The sequence below is a fragment of the Nyctereutes procyonoides genome, unplaced genomic scaffold (assembly GCF_905146905.1).
Source record: "Nyctereutes procyonoides isolate TBG_1078 unplaced genomic scaffold, NYPRO_anot_genome, whole genome shotgun sequence".
In the NCBI taxonomy this organism is placed as follows: Eukaryota; Metazoa; Chordata; class Mammalia; order Carnivora; family Canidae; genus Nyctereutes; species Nyctereutes procyonoides.
In genome coordinates, this window is record NW_026575131.1 from 38,701,211 (window position 1) to 38,722,056 (window position 20,846).

General features: G+C 38.0%; 1 protein-coding gene across 2 annotated transcripts in view; it reads right to left on the reverse strand.

The window, feature by feature from the left end:
- Positions 1-20,846, reverse strand: part of DOCK3 (dedicator of cytokinesis 3) — a 505,777-nt gene that overhangs the window by 362,242 nt on the left and 122,689 nt on the right. For both annotated transcript variants that reach the window (XM_055343227.1, XM_055343226.1), the window contains exon 3: positions 20,103-20,143. In XM_055343227.1, coding sequence (XP_055199202.1) covers positions 20,103-20,143 — 41 coding nt within the window. The remainder of the gene's footprint in view (positions 1-20,102; positions 20,144-20,846) is intronic.

Here is a 20,846-nt window from a genome sequence, read left to right on the forward strand (position 1 = left end):
CACAACAGTTAAAAACAGAAAGTCCCCCACAGCTAAGAGTCTCTCATGGTTTGTCTCCCTCTCTGATTTTTTCCCATTCAGTTCTCCCTCCCTTCCCTTATGGTCCTCTGCACTATTTCTTATATTCTGCATTTGAGTGACACCATATGATATTTGTCTTTTTCCAAATGGTGATGTGATGAACCCTGGGTGTTATACGCAACTGATGAATTACTGAAAACTACACCTGGGCCATCGCTCACTAACGCCAGCATCGCCTCTAGCCCACAGAGCTCAAGTCCAAGAAGAGAAGTAAGGAAGGAGGTCTCTGTAACCATGGCTGCTACAGAGCAGATTGCAGGCAAATCACAAATCCACCTGTAGTAAAGCACCAAGGAAGCAACTAGCTACAAAAGCCGTTTGCAGGACTGCACCCTCTACTGGACGGGTGAAGAAACCTCATCATTACAGGTCTGGTACTGGGGCACTCCAGGAAATAAGACGTTGTCAGAAGTCCATTGGACTTCTGATCCGCAAACTTCCTTTCCAGGGTCTGGTGCAAGAAATTGCTCAGGGCTTCAAAACAGATCTGGGGATCCCTGGGTGGCTCAGCAGTTTAGCACCTGCCTTCAGCCCAGGGCATGATCCTGAAGTCTTGAGATTGAGTCCTGCATCGGGATCCCTGCATAGAGCCTGCTTCTCCCTCTGCCTGTGTCTCTGCCTCTCTTTCTCTCTCTGTGTGTGACTATCATAAACAAATAAAAATTTAAAAAATTTAAAGATTTTATTTATTTATTTGAGAGAGAGAGAGAGAGAGAGAGAGGCAGAGACACAGGCAGAGGGAGAAGCAGGCTCCATGCACCGGGAGCCCGACGTGGGATTCGATCCCGAGTCTCCAGGATCACGCCCTGGGCCAAAGGCAGGCACTAAACCGCTGCGCCACCCAGGGATCCCAATAAATAAAATCTTTAAAAAAAATTCTCTTCTTCCTGTTTTTGGTAGTTCTGAACGTTAGATTTTTTTCCCTCATGGGGTCAAAGGTACCTAAGTATATGACTGCAAGTGGAAAAACGGGACAGAAATCAAGTATTGGCAGTTTTCCCATTTTCATTTGTGTATGAATTTTTAATATAAATGCAGGGGCATAAAGCATTAATGCAAGTCAAAATGTTTCAGTGAACACGTTTCAGCAGTCTGACTGTATAACAATTATAAATAAACCTGTTAAAATTTGCTGGACAATGCTAGCATTTGGATTTTTTTAAAACAAGTAAATTCTTACTAATGGCAACTAAGTGGTGTTTGCTGCATCTTTATCATACAATAGATTCCATTCATTCACTATACTTTTCTAGCTGAGTTGTCCTACATGTAAGTACATGTTTTTAATGTTGCCCATCTTCTGTGCTGTTCCTGTAAGTTTGCTATCAAAATACATCAAATTATTTTTTAAAAAAAGAAAACTACATCTGAAACTAATGATGTCCTATATGTTAGCTAACTGAACTTAAAGAAACTTTTAAAAACACAGGAAGTGCAATCAGAAAATGGGTAAAAGGCCTGAAAAGCATATATAAATTGGCAAATAACCATGTGAAAAGATAGGTGTTCAACATCATTACCCATTACGGAAATAAAAATTAAAACTACAAAAAAAAACTACGATGAGATATAACTACACCTATCAGAATGACTAAAATAGAAAATAGTGACAAAATCAAATGCTGCCAAGAATGCAAAGACCCTAGATCTCTCATACACTGCAGTCAGAAATGTAAAATGCCACCACCTGTCTAGAAAATGGTTTGGCAGTTTCTTAACAAACTAAATCTGCCACTATCATATAAGCCAACACAAGTGCATGCCTGGGCATTTACCACAGGGAAATATAAACTTTTGTTCACAAGACTATAAAAACGTGTACGTAAATGTTTACAACAGCTCTCTTTTAAAAGTAAAAAACTAAAAACAACTCAGATAACCTTTAAAATGTGAATAGCTAAGCAAATGGTGGTACATTCATACCATGAATATAACTCAAAAATAAAAAGTAATGAACTATTAATACATGCAAAAACCATGGACAAATTTTGACAGAGTTATGCTGAATGAAAATCTCCAATTCCAAAATGCTGCATACTGTATACTTCCACCTACATATATTTTTTTGAAGATTTCATTTATTTGAGAGAGCATACCCATGCGGGAGAGAGAGACAGAGAAGGAGCAGGGGCAGGAGAGGGAGAAGCAGACTCCCCACTGAGCAGGAAGCCCGGTGCAAGGCTTGATCCCAGAACACTGCGATCATGACCTGAGCCCAAGGCAGACGCTTAACCAACTGACTACCCAGGTACTCCCATCTACATACATTTTTAAATGACAAAATTATAAAACAACAACAACAACAAAAAGAACAGAGAAGGAATTAGCTGGTTGTCAGAGATTATCAGGCAACAGAGGTGGAGGGATGTGGGTATGGCTATAAAAGGGCAACATGAGAGATCCTTGTGGTGATGGAAATATTCTGCCTCTTAATTATATTTATGTCACTATCCTGGTTTTGATACTGTACTACAGTTTTACAAGATGTTTTCAATGGAGGACTTGGATATCTATTTATTATAACTGCATATAACTCTTTAATTATCTCAAAAATATAAAGTATAATAAAGAAAACCACATCTATCATCTGTCAAAAACAACTAAAAAACTGAACAAATTATGTGAAGCAACTGTTTTCAGACACTGGACAACCAGCAGCACAGGAATGTAGGAGAAGGGAAACAAATGAAGTGAGTGATACAATTTTCCCAACATTTTTTGTCTAGAGGCCTTTATAGATCAGAAAGAGACAGTACAAAGCAAAGCACTGTCAAGCATTATTAAGAGTGGGAGAGGTGAATTCTGTGCAACAGAACAAAAGGGAATCATGAAGACCAAGAATTAAAGAATTCCTCACAGAAATTTCCTGGAGTCTTTGCCTGAAAACTAAGCTGTAATTGCTGAGTGAGACTCTACAAGTCCAGGGAAATGGCAACTAACTAACGGGCAGCTAGAAGTTAATTCCTGAAGCAAACATAAGGTTGGTACACATTCAAGTTCTAACCCGGCAGAGTAGAAAGAATTTAGTGAACCCATGGGTATTTCAATAAAGACCCAATAAAACTGAACGTCAAGATTAAGGTCAAAGAATCCTAAAGTAAAGGCTACTCTAAACATATTCTAACAAACCTTACGGATCAAGCTGAATTATAAGTAAATCAATTCCCTGCACAAATGAATTAAACTTTTAGGGGCACCTGGCTGGCTCAGTGATTCTTAATCTCAGGCTCACAAGTTCAAGCCCCACACTGAGCATAGGGCCTACTTTAAAAAAAAATTAAATTTTCTTTAAAGAAAGGTAACAAAATTCAGATCAAAAAATTCAACAACTTCAAAATTCTAGAAAAAAAAACTACTAGGTATGAAAATATATAAGCCATAAACAGGAGAAAAAGTAGCTAGTAAAAAGACCAAAAATGATACACAATGGGAACTAGCAGGAAAGAAGTTTAAAACAGCCATTAAAATTATTGAACACTACATCTGAAACTAATGATGTACTTACTATATGTTGGCTAATTGAATTTAAATTTAAAAAAAAAGAAAAAATTTGCTCAAGAATTTAAAAGAAAACATGAACACAATGAAAGTGCAATACATATATAAAATGGAACAAAATGGAAATAAAAGAGCTGAAAAACACATCTAAATGAAAATGCTCATTCAGGGTGTTTAGTAGCAGAATAAATACCATGGAAGAAAGAGTAGCACACTTGAAGACCTAGTATTAAAACTATGCAAGTAAGAGAGTCGAGGGAAAGGCTGAAAAATAAAACAATGGTTAAAAAAAACTATCAAGTAATATAAAACAGTGTAACATATGTAACTGGAACACCAAAAAAAAAAAGTAGCAACGAAATATTTGAGGAAATTGTAGAAAAAAAGGTCAAAGTTTTTTTTTTAATTTCTACATTATTTCTTTTCAAGTTTTTATTTAAATTCCAGTTAGTTAACATACATTGTAATATGATTTTCAGGTGTAGAATTCAGTGATTCATCACTTACATACAATACCTGATGCTCACCACAAGTACACCCATCACCACATTAAACCCATCTCATTCTCTATGGTTAACAATCTGTTTTCTGGTGGCCCCCCTCCCCCCCATATCCATCTGTTTTGTTTTTTAAATTACACCTATGAGTGAAATCATATCATATTTGTCTTTCTCTGATTATTTTGCTTAGCATTAATACTCTCTAGCTCCATCCATGTCTTACAGATGGCAAGAATTCATCCTTTTTGATGGCTAATATTCCATTGTATGTATATACATCTTTTTAAACCATTCATCAGTCCATGGACATTTAGGTTCTTTCCGTAATTTGGCTATTGTTGATAATGCTGCTATAAACATCAGGGTCCATGTACCCTTTGAATTAGTATTTTTGTATTCTTTGGGTAAATACCTAGTAGTATAATTGCTGTGTCATAGGGTAGTTCTATTTTTAACTTTTTGAGGAATCTCCATGCTATTTTGCAGAGCAGCTGCACCAGTTTGCATTCCCACCAACAGTGTAAGAGGATTCCCCTTTTTAATTTCTATTAGATGACAAACAAAAACTCACAGATATAGGGAGCTCCATGATATAAATTTGGATAAAACACAGACACACACAACACCAAAATATCTCATAAGCAAATTGCCAAAAAAAAAATGATGAACAAAATCATAAAGGCATCCAGAAATAAGAAAAAACAAAATTTTAAGTAACTATAGTATAAGAAACAAAAACAGGAATTAATACTTTTCATCAGAAATACTGTAAAGCCAGAAGACAATGAACTGACATATTTAAATATCAACCTAGAATTGTATATCCCGGGGAAATCTTTTAAAAATAAAAGTGAATAATCCCAACGTGAATAAAATGCCTATGATAATAAAAAACAGAGATCCTTGAATAATAGACAAAAAAAATGTTTAAAGTCAAAAGTTAATTTTTTTAAAGATCAACAAAACGAAATCTACATAAATTTGATCATGAAAAAGGGCCTAAATTCCTAAAATCTGGGGGCACCTGGGTGGCTCAGTGGTTGAGCATCTGCCTTTGGCTTAGGTTGTGATCCTGGGATTAAGTCCTGCATCAGGCTCCCAGCAGGGAGCCTGTTTCTCCCTCTGCCTATGTGTCTCTGTCCCTCTCTGTGTATGCCTCATGAATGAATGAATGAATGAACGAATGAATGAAAAAATAATCTTGAAAAAAAGCATTAAAAATAATAGCTTGTACAGTAACAAAAAGAAAAAAACAAAATAGACAAATTTCCTACAAAATACAACTAACTCAACTGACAGAAAGTGAATTGGGCAATACTGAAGACAGAACATTAGCTCTACCATGACAAATTAGACTTCATCAAAATTAAAATCTATTCTTCAGAACAAAACATTAAGAAAATAAAAAGGCAAGCCACACACCAAGAGTATATTTAAAATATACAAAATGAAGAATTCATATAATTCAATTTAAAAAAAACAGTAAAATATGAGTGAAAAACTTGAATAGACACTCCACAGAAAAATGAGGTGAAACGCCAATAAACATTTGAAAAAGTGTTCAACCTCATTAGTCATCAGGGAAATAAAAATTAAGATCATAACAAGATACTGCTATCCCATTCATATGAATGGCTAAAATTTTAAAGACTAAAAATGAAAAGTATTGCTGAAATCGCAGACCAACTGAAACTCTCATACTTATTTTTAAACTTAAATTTGGGGAGGGTTCTCACCATTTGCTGGTAAGAATAATTCACAGTGCCTAACTATTTGACACAAAGAATATCATTTATGCTGAACACCTTTTTTTCCTTCTGGGATTGTGGAATTTTGTTACATGCTAGACAGAAGCTGCCTATATGACCAGTGCCCATTAAAAACTCTGAGCACTGGATCTCAAACAAACTTCCCTGGTTGATAACATATCACATGTGCTGTCACAGTGTTGTTGGGGGAATTAGGTTTGTCCTGTGTGACTCCATTGGGAAAGGACTCTTGGACTTTAACCCATGCATCTTTTCCTTTTATTGATTTTGATTTGTATTCTTCACTGCAGTAATTCATACCTTTGAGAGCAACTATATAATGAACCCTGTGGGTCCTCATAGCAAATCTTCAAATCTAGAGTTGGTCTTGAAGACTTCCAAACACAATAAAAAGTATGCCTGGTACAAAATACCACCTCGCCTTCATTCTTTCAACTTCTACCACTTTCTCCCCACCTACAACAATACAAATACACTAATAATAAGGTGCATCAATGAAGTACACTTAACATGTCGCTGTAAGATAAAATACAAACCACAAACATAAAATGCCAATGCTGAGTAACAATGATAAAAGTTATTTTTTAAAAGTTTTCAGTTAGGAGAACTCCTACTGGTAACTAGTTTTCTTTCATTTAAAAAAAATCGTTAGATAAGGTCTCAGTATTACTTGATATTGACCAAGCCTGTATCAAAACTAACCACTAAAACTAAAAGTAAATTGAAAAACTGAGATGATAACTCTCAGAGTGAATGTGAAATCACATATTCAGGGTTTGATATAAAAATCTTTTTTTGGGCAGCCCGGATGGCTCAGTGTTTTAGTGCTGCCTTCAGCCCAGGGCCTGATCCTGGAGACCCGGGAAGAATTCTCAGGGCTCCCCACATGAAGCTTGCTTTTCCCTCTGCCTGTGTCTCTGCCTCTCTTTCTCTGTGTCCTCATGAATAAATAAAATCTTTTTTAAAAAATCTTTTTTTAACAATTGAGGTATAGATGACATACTACACACTGCATATACAAACTACACATAGTATAGAATTTGATGCCTTTTGGCATATAGTATATTTGCCAGTGAAATCATGAGCACAATTAAAATAATAAAATTTGCACCATCCCCAAAAGTTTTCTCACATCTTTTTGTAATCCATCCCTCTCTTCAACACTATTGGCAGGCAACTACTGAACTTTTTTAAGGCATTATAAATTATTAACATTTTCTAGAATTTTACATAAATCAAATTCAAAATGTTCATCAGAGTCCTCTACTCCCCAAACCAACAACCATATACTCCGTAGAATCTACATCTACTTCATTCCTTTCACACATAACCTACTCACTAGATTCTGGCTCTGTGCCACCGTTATGCTATTAAAAGCGATTTCCTTAAAAATCACCAGTGGCCTTCTAATTGCCAAATACAGTAGGCCCTACTCAGTACCCATTCTACTAGACTACTCCACAGTACCTGAAATCATTAATTACCTTTGAAAGAAAAAAAAAAAAACACCTTTCTTCTCCTTAGCCAACTATCACTTCTATTTCTCAGTCTCTTTGTGCTAGTTCCTCTTATTCTGTCCTCTGAGTGTTGTCAAGTCTTTAAAGTCTTATTTGCAGCCCTATACTATCATAACAGTAGTTGTTATAGAAACAGAAGTAAATATTTATTGTGCTGTTATCATGTGCTAATAAGCACTGTGTTAAGGGCTTCATGTAAGTTCAATGATTCCTCATAACAATTCTATGAAGTAAGTATCCCTAAGGATAATGTTATCCCTAAGGCACCAGGGTGGCTCAGTGGTTGAGCGTCTGCCTTTGGCTCAGGTCGTGATCCCGGGGTCCTGGAATCGAGTCCTGTATCGGGCTCCCTGCAGGGAGCCTGCTTCTCTCTCTGCCTATGTCTCTGTCTCTTTCTCTGTCTCTGTCTCTTATGAATGAATGAATGAATGAATGAATGAATAAAAAAAATAAACTTATAATTATCTCCATTTAAGATACATCAGAATTAGACAGAATAACATACTCTACACGAACCTATCATTCAGCTTTAATGATGATCAACGTCAATCTTTTTTTTTAAGATTTTTTTATTTATTCATGAGAGACACAGAGAAAGAGGCAGAGACATAGACAGAGGGAGAAGCAGGCTCCATGCAGAGAGTTCGATGTGGGACTCGATCCCGGGACTCCGGGATCATGCCCTGAGCCAAAGGCAGACGCTCAACTGCTGAGCCACCCAGGTGTCCCAACATTTTGCCAATCTTGATTAATTAGTCCCCACATACACATTTTTACCTACTGCAGTACTTCAGAGAAAATTTCAGAATTCATCCATAAATACTTCAATATGTATCTTTAAGAGGTGCTTACTATTTTTCCAATAAACTCTTTTATAATTATGCTGTATTTGGGCACCTGGGTGGCTCAGTGGTTAAGTGCATGTCAAGAGTCTGACTCTTAATTTCTGCTCAGGTCATGATCTCTCAGGATCATAGACTGAGGTCTGAGTCAGGCTCCATGTTCAGTGAGGGGAGAAAGGGGAGGTTCTGCTTAAGATTCTCTCTCGGAAAAAAAAAAAAAAAAAGATTCTCTCTCGGGATGCCTGGGTGGCTCAGTGGTTGAACATCTGCTTTTGGCTCAGGTCATGATCCTGGGGTCTTGGGATCAAGTCCCACATCAGGCTCCCTTCAGGGAACCTGCTTCTCCCTCTGCCTATGTCTCTGCCTCTCTCTCATGAATAAAATCTTAAAAAAAAAAAAATGATTCTCTCTCTCTCCTTCTGCCACTCCCTCTCCACTCTCTCTCTCCCACCATCCCTCTCTCAAGTAAATTTATTTTTTATTTTTTTAAAGATTTTATTTTTTAATAATAAATTTATTTTTATTGGTGTTCAATTTGCCAACATACAGAATAACACCCAGTGCTCATCCCATCAAGTGCCCCCCTCAGTGCCCACCACCCAGTCACCCCCACCCCCTGCCCTCCTCCCCTTCCACCACCCCTAGTTCGTTTCCCAGAGTTAGGAGTCTTCCATGTTCTGTCTCCCTTAAATAATAATAATTATTATTATTATTATTATTATATTATTATATAATATAATATTATAATATAATATAATATTATAATATATAATATTATATATTATTATATATTATATATATAATATAATAATAATAATAATATTATTATTATGCTCTGTGGCAATCGTAGATCCATGATTCTGTTAAATGGCAGATTTCCTGTTGCCAGAGAGACAAAATCCAAATTCTTTAGCATTCTTTATATTCTTTGGCATATAACAGTCTTCAAATATGGATCCAACCTACCTTTCCTTTCCTGCCTTGCCATCCATCACTTTCCTGTACTAGGCTCTACCCAGTTTGGACTATGTAATAATCCTTGAACATTTCTTATAGTTTCATGCCTCTATCTCTCTACTTGTGATATAAAACATTCTATAAGGCCCTGTAGCTATCCGGCAGAATTCTTGGTATCCAGCTGACAGTAGTTACATAAAAGCTAATCCTGAAACTACAAAATGGAAAACATAAACTCTCTTGAATTTTGCTCTTTTCCTCTTAAGCACTCATTTTATTTAAAAAACCCACAAAAGGGATCCCTGGGTGGCGCAGCGGTTTAGCGCCTGCCTTTGGCCCGGGGCACGATCCTGGAGGCCCGGGATCGAATCCCACATCGGGCTCCTGGTGCATGGAGCCTGCTTCTCCATCTGCCTATGTCTCTGCCTCTCTCTCTCTCTGTGTGTGTGTGTGTGACTATCATAAATAAATTTTAAAAAAAATTAAAAAAAAAACCCCACAAAATTGGGCATCCTGGTGGCTCAGTGGTTTTGCACCGCCTTCAGTCCAGGGTGTGATCCTGGAGTCCCAGGATCAAGTCCCACGTTGGGCTCCCTGTACAGAGCCTGCTTCTTCCTCTGCCTGTGTCTCTGCCTCTCCCTCTCTGTCTCTCTCATGAATAAATAAATAAAATCTTTTAAAAAAAAAAAGCCCACAAAATTATCATCAAATATCTATTGTTGTTATCTTACTCTCTTATTCTTTATGTATGTTCTTAAGAAAGCTAATATTTGGGATCCCTGGGTGGCGCAGTGGTTTGGCGCCTACCTTTGGCCCAGGGCACGATCCTGGAGACCCGGGATCGAGTCCCACATCGGGCTCCTGGTGCATGGAGCCTGCTTCTCCCTCTGCCTGTGTCTCTGCCTCTCTCTCTCTCTCTCTCTCTCTCTCTCTCTCTCTGTGACTATCATAAATCAATAAAAAATTAAAAAAAAGAAAGCTAATATTTTGGCAAGCCTAAGAATTATATAACATGACATTTCACCAGAAGATAATATTATGTATCAAAACTTTTGATTTCTAAAATTATAAAACCAAAATAAGTTCTACCCTACAGTATATGCTGTAAAAATAAAGTCTTCAAAGAAATGCAAAAGACAAAAACCTATCATTCTTAAGATAAATGAGCATAAAACTGAGTAGCATATTTTTTCCTACATACTATCCTTCTCTTAAACTGTACAATTTTATTATGTGGTCACAAAAATATATAACTGAAAGGGTATTTTATAATCATCCTGTTTTCTCTTAAGAATGTAACATCTTACTACAGAAATATTCATAGGGAACAAAACAATTCAGCTTTGAGACTTTCTTGTTTTATAGAAAGAAATGTTTTACCACTTAGTAAGATTTTTTAATATGATATTTGCTATCTAGTTCAGATATTATTTTATTTGGGCTATTTTGAATTTTAATTTTAGCATAAGTCATACACAACTAAAGACATCCTAATAAGCCACCTTGTAAATTTATTTAACCACTAACAGCTACAAAAAACCTACTGAGACCATGATAGAGAAGGGAGGGGCAAGATGGCGGAAGAGCAGGGTCCCCGAGTCACCTGTCCCCACCAAATTACCTAGATAACCTTCAAACCATCCTGAAAATTTACGAATTCGGCCTGAGATGTAAAGAGAGACCAGCTGGAATGCTACAGTGAGAAGAGTTCGCGCTTCTATCAAGGTAGGAAGACGGGGAAAGAGAAATAAAGGAACAAAAGGCCTCCGAGGGGGAGGGGCCCCGGAGGAGCCGGGCTGAGGCCGGGGCGAGTGTCCCCAGGACAGGAGAGCCCCGTCCCGGAGGAGCAGGAGCTGCACCAACCTTCCCGGACGGGCGGAAAGGGGCTCGCAGGGAGTTGGAGCAGGACCCAGGAGGGCGGGGATGCCCTCGGGCTCCCGGGGACACTAACAGACACCTGCGAGCGCAGGAGAGTGCTCCGAGCTCCCTAAGGGCTGCAGCGCGCACAGCGGGACCGGAGCAGCTCGGAGGGGCTCGGGCGGCGGCTCCGCGGAGGGGGCTGCGGGGCGGGAGCGCGAATCCAACAGCGCAGGCCCCGGAGCACAGGGCGCCGGGACACAGCCCAGGATCCGGCCTCCCCCGGGACAGGCAGAGGCCGGGAGGGCCCAGGACAGCGAGGACGCTCCTGCCCCGAGCTGAGCAGATCAGCGGCCCCGCCCCGGAGCCTCCAGGCCCTGCGGACGGAGAGCTGAGAGCCCCGAGCCCCGTAGTTCCTGCGGAGGCTGAATCCAGGTTTCCAGAGCTGCCGCAGCCACTGGGGCTGTTCTTCCCGGGGCCTCACAGGGTAAACAACCCCCGCTGAGCCCTGCGTCAGGCAGGGGCAGAGCAGCTCCCCCAAGTGCTAACACCTGAAAATCAGCACAGCAGGCCCCTCCCCCAGAAGACCAGCTAGAGGGACCAGTGATACTCCCCCGTGTTCCAATACAACTTGTTTTTGGCCACTCTGCACTGAGCAAAATGACTAGAAGGAAAACCTCACTTCAAAAGAAAGAATCAGAAACAGCCCTCTTTCCCACAGAGTTACAAAATCTGGATTACACTTCAATGTCAGAAAGCCAATTCAGAAGCACCATTATACAGCTACTGGTGGCTCTAGAAAAAAGCATTAAGGCCTCACGAGACTTCATGACTGCAGAATTTAGATCCAATCAGGCAGAAATTAAAAATCAATTGAATGAGATGCAATCCAAACTAGAAGTCCTAACAACGAGGGTTAACGAGGTGGAAGAACGAGTGAGTGACATAGAAGACAAGTTAATGGCAAAGAGGGAAACTGAGGAAAAAAGAGACAATCAATTAAGGGACCATGAAGACAGATTAAGGGAAATAAATGACAATCTAAGGAAGAAAAACCTACGCTTAATTGGGGTTCCCGAGGGCGCCGAAAGGGACAGAGGGCCAGAATATGTATTTGAACAAATCCTAGCTGAAAACTTTCCCAATCTGGGAAGGGAAACAGGCATTCAGATCCAGGAAATAGAGAGATCCCCCCCTAAAATCAATAAAAACCGTTCAACACCTCGACATTTAATAGTGAAGCTTGCAAATTCCAAAGATAAAGAGAAGATCCTTAAAGCAGCAAGAGACAAGAAGTCCCTGACTTTTATGGGGAGGAGTATTAGGGTAACAGCAGACCTCTCCACAGAGACGTGGCAGGCCAGAAAGGGCTGGCAGGATATATTCAGGGTCCTAAATGAGAAGAACATGCAACCAAGAATACTTTATCCAGCAAGGCTCTCATTCAAAATGGAAGGAGAGATAAAGAGCTTCCAAGACAGGCAGGAACTGAAAGAATATGTGACCTCCAAACCAGCTCTGCAAGAAATTTTAAGGGGGACTCTTAAAACTCCCCTTTAAGAAGAAGTTCAAGTAACTCTGAACGTGAATGGGCTTAATGACCCCATCAAAAGGCGCAGAGTTTCAGACTGGATAAAAAAACAGGACCCATCTATTTGCTGTCTACAAGAGACTCATTTTAGACAGAAGGACACCTACAACCTGAAAATAAAAGGTTGGAGAACCATTTACCATTCAAATGGTTCTCAAAATATACCCTAAAAACTACAGAACACTTCTGAAAGAAATTGAGGAAGACACAAAGAGATGGAAAAATATTCCATGCTCATGGATTGGCAGAATTAATATTGTGAAAATGTCAATGTTACCCAGGGCAATTTACACGTATAATGCAATCCCTATCAAAATACCATGGACTTTCTTCAGAGACTTAGAACAAATTATTTTAAGATTTGTGTGGAATCAGAAAAGACCCCAAACAGCCAGGGGAATTTTAAAAAAAGAAAACCATATCTGGGGGCATCACAATGCCAGATTTCAGGTTGTACTACAAAGCTGTGTTCATCAAGACAGTGTGGTACTGGCACAAAAACAGACATATAGATCAATGGAACAGAACAGAGAACCCAGAAGTGGACCCTGAACTTTATGCTCAACTAATATACGATAAAGGAGGAAAGACGATCCACTAGAAGAAAGTCTCTTCAATAAATGGTGCTGGGAAAATTGGACATCCACATGCAGAAGAATGAAACTGGACCACTCTCTTGCACCATACACAAAGATAAACTCAAAATAGATGAAAGATCTAAATGTGAGACAAGATTCCATCAAAATCCCAGAGAAGAACTCAGGCAACACCCTTTTTGAACTTGGCCACAGTAACCGGAGAAGGACAAACAGTGTATGTTCTCATTCATTTGGGGAATATGAATAATAGCGAAAGGGAATATAAGGGAAGGGAGAAGAAATGTGTGAGAAATATCAGAAAGGGAGACAGAACATAAAGACTTCTAACTCTGGGAAATGAACTAGGGGTGGTGGAGGGGGAGGAGGGTGGGGGGTGGGGGTGAATGGGTGACGGGCACTGAGGGGTACACTTGACGGGATGAGCACTGGGTGTTATTCTGTATGTTGGTAAATCGAACACCAATAAAAATTAATTTATAAAAAAAAAAAACCTACTGAAATTTTTACTTATTATGACTATAATATTAAGACATAGGAATTTTTTATCACTTTAAGTGTATGGAATCATTAAATGAAGATATTTTACAAACTAAAGAATTATCAGCGTGATTCCACAAAATATTATTGCCACAGGAAATGAAATTGCTATTTCCATTAAATTTTTAAAGTTTAACAAGACAAGTATAAACAATATAAATACAAGCTATTAAAAGTATACAGATGTCATTAATAAATGCTACAATCTAAGTTTCTAGAATGAAGTTGGTATTACCAAAATAGACAATCTCAGGAGTATCACATTAGTCAAAAGTAAAGAAATTAAAAGAGTCTGATCAAACAAAATGAGCCCTAAGACTTAAGATTAAATTTGGTTTCTTCATTTTGATTAGCTTATGAAATCACCACTAAGATTAATCACAAGGTGGCCTCTCCCACAGTCTGTAAATATCTTTATTGCAGAAAAAAGAATTTAGAAAAAAGGTATGAGATTCTGAGCATCTTTCCCTTACTCTAAAACAGAATTCTGACTGGGGCACCTAGGTGTTCAGTTGGTTAAGCATCCAACTCTTGATATCAGCTCAGGTCATGATCTCAGGGTCATCTGATCAAGCCCTGTGTCAGGCTCCACGCTGAGCACAGAGTCTGCTCATCCCTTTTCCTCTGCTCCTCCCCATTCTCTCTCTCTCAAATAAATAAATAAATAAAACATTTTAAAAATAAATAAAAATAAAATAGAACTCTGACTACCTGCTAGAGAAGCCATATGGAGAAGGACAGACCTTGAGACTAGATGGAAGAGTCTAGCTATTTCAGAGATTTGGCTAAGGACAGCCTTCCAGCCATCCTTGCCAGGTTGCCAGACCTGTGAATAAACCCTCCTGGACACTCCAGCCAGCTGAGCCTCCAGATGATTGTAGCCACAGGTGGTATCACATATACCATCACATGTATATGTCTCACAAGAAGGTTTTCAAACCACACACCATTCATCAACTGGTTATTTTAATTACAATCATGTAATAATTTCAGTGACCATCGTCTCCACAATGATCCTCAAACACTAGTATTGGAAACAAGGTGATGGGGTGGCCAAAGTCACAAATATTAACTAAAATAAATAAAAAGCATGTTATATCATAAATTACAACTCTCTGATCATTTATAAAATTTCTCATTTATTCAAGTTCTAATTTTTTATGATTTTAAGTTAAGATAAAACACATAAAATACAAATAGAAATTATTTCCACAAGAGCACTCTTCTTTTTTTAAAGAAATTTTCTTTTTAAGATTTTATTTATTTATTCATGAGAGACACAGAGAGAGGCAGAGACACAGGCGGAGGGAGAAGCAAGCTCCATGCAGGGAGCCCGATACGGGATTCTATTCCGGGTCCCCGGGGTCACACCCTGAGCCCAAGGCAGGAGCTCAACCTCTGAGCCACCCAGGCGTCCCATCCACAAGAGCACTCTTGAGGTAGAAATAATAGCTGAAAGTTTATTTTAAAATTAGAAACACAAGAGACACCTGGGTGGCTCAGTTGGTTGAGCATCTGCCTTCATTTTGGGTCATGATCTCAGTCAGGGTCCTGAGATGGAGCCCCATTTTCAAGTCCCTGCTCAGTGGGGAATTTGTTTCTCCCTCTCCCTCTGTGTCCCCCAGCCCCACTGCTTGTGGGTGCACATCTGCTCTCTCTCTCAAATAAATAAATAAAATCTTTCTTACAAAACCAGAAATACACAAAAAAATTACCTATAAGCAATGGTTCTCAATTGGGGCAATTTTACCACCACCACCACCACCACCACCCCATCCCTAGGGATGATAGGGGAGGGAGGACTTTGGCAACGTCTGCAGACACTTTTCATTGCCACAACTTGAGGGTGGAAATGTTATTGACATTTAGGAAGTAGAGGTCATATATGTTGCTAAACATCTTAAAATGCACAAGACAACTCCCCACAATGAAGAATTATCTGGCCCAAAATGTGAACAATGCCAAGGATGTGACGAATTAAAATTTGAAGATACTGTCCTCTTAAAATCATTATCTTAAAAACAAAAATGAATGATTCTACTGGAAAAATTGATGGTTAGAACTCTGAACAATTTTTTTAATAAAATAGTAATTCTGATATTTTTCAGTATAAGAAAAAAGCTAATATATTAAAATTCAAGCTACGGAAAAAATATAAGAAAAGCTGTTAATAAAAAAAAAAAAAGAAGAAGAAGAAGAAGGGCAGCCCAGGTGGCTCAGCGGCTTAGCGCCTGCCTTTGGCCCGGGGTGTGATCCTGGAGACCTGGGATTGAGTCCCACGTCTGGCTCCCTGCATGGAGCCTGCTTCTCCCTCTGCCTGTCTCTGCCCCTCTCTCTCTGGGTGTCTCTCATGAATAAATAAATAAAATCTTTAAAAAAAAAAGAAGAAATAAAAAGAAAGAAAGAAAGAAAGAAAGAAAGAAAGAAAGAAAGAAAGAAAGAAAAAGAAAGAAAGAAAGAAAAGCTGATAATATTAATTACATGAAAGAGTAAGTAGAAAGAAATTTTTGCAAATGCATTACTGGAGAAAAATGTTCCTAAATATATTATATCCAGCACTTAAAATATACTTTGTTTGATCAAATTAATATTATTGGTAACAGAATATATAAAATCCAGTTCACAAAAAGTCATATTTAAATCCATATTTTAACAAGACTATCATCATCAACAAAGACATATAACTGAAAATTATTTGAAAGTTTTTTTCATTTTGTATTTTAGAAATAAATTCTTCTAAATAATCACACGGCTCTACAGGACTAGGACTCTGAATAAGTCAACTTACTTTTCTTTTAAATTTTTTATTTAAATTCAACTTAGTTAACATATAGTATATCATTAGCTTCATGGGAAGAATTTAATAAGTCATCAGTTGCATATAACACCTAGTGCTCATTACATCAAGTGCCCTCCTTAATGCCCATCACCCAATTACCTCATACCCCCACCCACATCCCTTCAACAACACTAAGTTTCTTCTCTATAATTAACAGTCTTTTATGGTTTGACTCCCTCTCTGTTTTTATCTTATTTTTCTTTCCCTTATATTCATGTTTTATTTCTTAAATTCCACATATGAGTGAAATCATATATTTGTCCTTCTCTGCCTGATTTACTTCACTAAGCATAATACACTCTAAATTCCATCCACGTTGTTGCAAATGGCAAGATTTTGTTTTGATAGCTGAGTAATATTCCATTGTATACATAATATCACATCTTTATCCATTCATCCATTTGGGCTCTTTCCACAATCTGGCTACTGTGGACATTGCTGCTATTAGCATTAGGGTGTAGGTGCCCCTTCAAATCACTGTTTTTGTATCTTTGGGTAAATACTTGGCAGTACAATTGCTGGGTCATAGGGTAGTTCTACTTTTAACTTTTTAAAAATGATTTTATTTATTTATTCATGAGAGACACAGAGAGAGGCAGAGACATAGGCAGACAGAGAAGTAGATTCCCTAAAGGGAGCCTGATGTGGGACTCAATCCCAGGACCCTAGGTTCACGACCTGAGTCAAAGGCAAATGCTCAACCACTGAGCCACCCAAGTACCCTACTTTTAACTTTTTGAGAAACCTCCATACTTTTTGTTCCAGAGTGGCTGTACCAGCTTGCATTCCCACCAACAGTGTTAAGAGGGTTCCCCATTCTCTGCATCATCGCCAACATCTGGTGTTTCCAGGCTTGTTAATTTTAGCCATTATGACAGGTATGAGGTAGTATCTCATGGTGGTTTTGATTTGTATTTCCCTGATGCCAAGTGACATTGAGCATTTTTCATGTCTGTTAGCCATTTGTATGTGTTCGTTGGAGAATATCTATTCATGTCTTTTGCTGATTTCTTGATTGGATTTGCTTTTTGGGTGTTGAGTTTGATAAGATCTTTATAGACTCTGGATACTAGCCCTTTATCTGATATGTCCTTTGCAAATATTTTCTCCCATTCCATAGTTTGCCTTTTAGTTTTGTTGCGTGTTTGTTTCCCTTGCCTGGTAGAAGCTTTTTATCCTGATAAAGTCCCAATAGTTCATTTTTGCTTTTGTTTTCCTTGCCTCTGGAGACATGTCGCAAGAAATTGCTGAGGCCAAGGTCAAAGAGGTTGCTGCCTGTGTTCTCCTCTAGGATTCTGATGGATTTCTGTATCACATTTTGATCTTTCCTCCATTTTGAATTTTTGTGTATGTTATAAGAAAGTGGTCATTCTTCTGCATTTGGCTGTCCAGTTTTCCCAGCACTATCTGTTAACACACTATCTTTTGTCCATTGGATATTTTTTTCCCGCTTTGTCAAAGATTAGTTGACCAAAAAGCTATGGGTACATTTCTGGGTTTCTATTCTATTCCACTAATCTAGTATCTGATTTTTGTGCCAATACAAAACGGTCTTGATGACTACTGTTTTATAATACAGCTTGAAGTCTGGAATTTTGATGCCTCCTGCTTTGGTTTTCTTTTTCAACATTACTTTGGCTATTCAGGGTCTTTTCTGATTCCATACAAATTTTATAATTGTTTCTTATAGCTCTGTAAAAAAAATGCTTGTGTTATTTTGATAGGGATTGCATTGAATGTGTAGATTGCTTTGGGTAATATAGACATTTTTTAATATAGACATTTTAACATATTTTTCCTTCCAATCCATGAAAGCGTGGAATTTTTTTCCATTTCTTTATGTCTTCAATTTCTTTCATAAGTGTATTATAGTTTTCAAAGTACAGATCTTCTACCTCTTTAGTTAGGTTTATTTCTAGGTATCTTATGGCTTTTGGTGCAACTATAAATGAGATCAATTTCTTGATTTCATTTCTTTCTGCTGCTTCATTATTGGTATACAGAAATGCAACAGACTTGTGTGTGTTAATTTCATATCCTGCAACTTTGGTGAATTCCTAATGAGTTCTAGCAATTTTCTGGCAGAGTCTTTTGGGTTTTCTACACACAGTATCATATCATTTTCAAAGTGTAAATTTGACTACTTCTTTACTGATTTAGATGCCTTTTACTTCTTTTTGTTGTCTGACTGCTGAGGCTAGGACCTCTAGTACATTGCTGAACAACAGTGGTGAGGGTGGACATCCCTTGCTGTGTTCCTGACCTTAGGTGGAAAAACTGAGAGTTCTTCCCCAATGAGGATGATATGAGCTGTGGATCTTTCATATGTGGATGGCCCTTATGAGGCTGAGGTATATTCCCTCCATTCTTACATTGTTGAGAGTTTTTATCAAGAAAGGATGCTATAGGGATCCCTGGGTGGCGCAGCGGTTTGGCGCCTGCCTTTGGCCCAGGGTGCGATCCTGGAGACCCGGGTTCAAATCCCACATCGGGCTCCCAGTGCATGGAGCCTGCTTCTCCCTCTGCCTGTGTCTCTGCCTCTCTCTCTCTCTGTGACTATCATAAATAAATAAATGAAAATTTAAAAAAAAAAAAGAAAGGATGCTATATTTTGTCAAATGCTTTTTTTCTGCATCTACTAGAGGATCATATAGTTCTTATCCTTTTCTTTATTAATGTGGTGTATCATGTTGATTGATTTGTGGATATTGAACCACCGTTGTAGCCCAGGAATGAATCCCACTTGGTCGTGGTGAATAATCCTGTTAATGTACTGTTGGATCCTATTGGCTAGTATCTTGGTAAGGATATTTGCATCCGTGTTCATCAAGGATGCTGGTCTGTAATTCTCATTTTTAGTGGGGTCTTTGGCTTGGGGATCAAGGTAATGCTGGCCTCCTAGAATGAGTTTAGTAGCTTTCCTTCCATTTCTATTTTTTGGAACAGCTTCAGAATAGGTATTAATTCTTCTTTAAACATTTCATAGAATTCTGCTGGGAAACCATCCAGCCCTGGATTCTTATTTGTTGGGAAGTTTTTGTTTACTGCGTCAATTTCTTTGCTTGTTATGGGTCTGTTCAGATTTTCTATTGCTTCCTGTTTCAGTTTTGGTAGTTCATATGCTTCTAGGAATTTATCCATTTCTTCCGGATTGCCCAATTTGTTGGCATGTAATTGTTCGTAATATTATCTTAAAATTGTCTGTATGGCTTTGGTGTTGGTTGTGAGGTCAATTTACTTTTTGACAAATACTTGAAGGAAAAAATAGTAAATAATCTGAACAGGCTTTTTCAAAATAAGCTTTGTAGCTATGTTCATACAGGTATTTTCTGTCCTTTTAAAAAAAACATGTTACTATTGCTGACAAAGAGCAGAGTCTGATTCAGCTCTGTAAAGGAAACAATGAGTATAACTATTGCAAAAGATTAGAAGATGGACAAGTAACAATTGTTTTTATATCAAATAAACATACGAGGTAGCTTCCTACATTAGAAAAGGTAACAATAAACTTTTACCTTTACATTTGGCTTCTTTGTTGAAACTCCTCTGTACCAACCTAAAACAAAGCATACAAAGGATATTAAAATCATAATGTTATTTTCTATAAAACACATAATATGACTTTTTAAGAGGAAAAACTAATGCAAAACAAATAGTGTACCTTTATTAGCAGTAGTTTGCTCTAGAAGGAACAGTCCTAGAATACACTTCCAATTTTCTTCAAAAGGTAAAACTTTCAACCGAATAAAGCCCCCAAATTAAAAAAGACCTCAGAGAACATGTAATTCAACTCCATGAAAATTCAGATGAATTAGGGGCAGGAAAATGCCAAAATCATATAGCTTTTTTGGTACCAGATAGGGAATACAGCCCAGACTTTCAGTTTCCTGGTTTTATTCAAAGTTCCATGCACAAAACTACATTTCTTGGCTTTCCAGATGCTAAAGTTGACATCTCTTCTTCAGTTATTCCTTCTCAGCATTCACACAGCATTAATAATCAAAGTTTCAATTACAAAATAAAAACAATTTTCAGGAAAAAATTTCATTATCAACTTTTCTCGATTCCAATCTATTATTTTTAGAGTTTTGTTATAGTTTCTCTCCTTGAGTTTTAAGAGGAAAATGTTCCAATGAGGTGTATTGAATGAAGAAAATGAAGAAAAGGAGATTATTGATAATAATTAATAATAACTAAGAGCTTATAGTTCTATGTACTGCAATAGAGATGTTGTTCTACATGAGAGACTCCTAACTCTG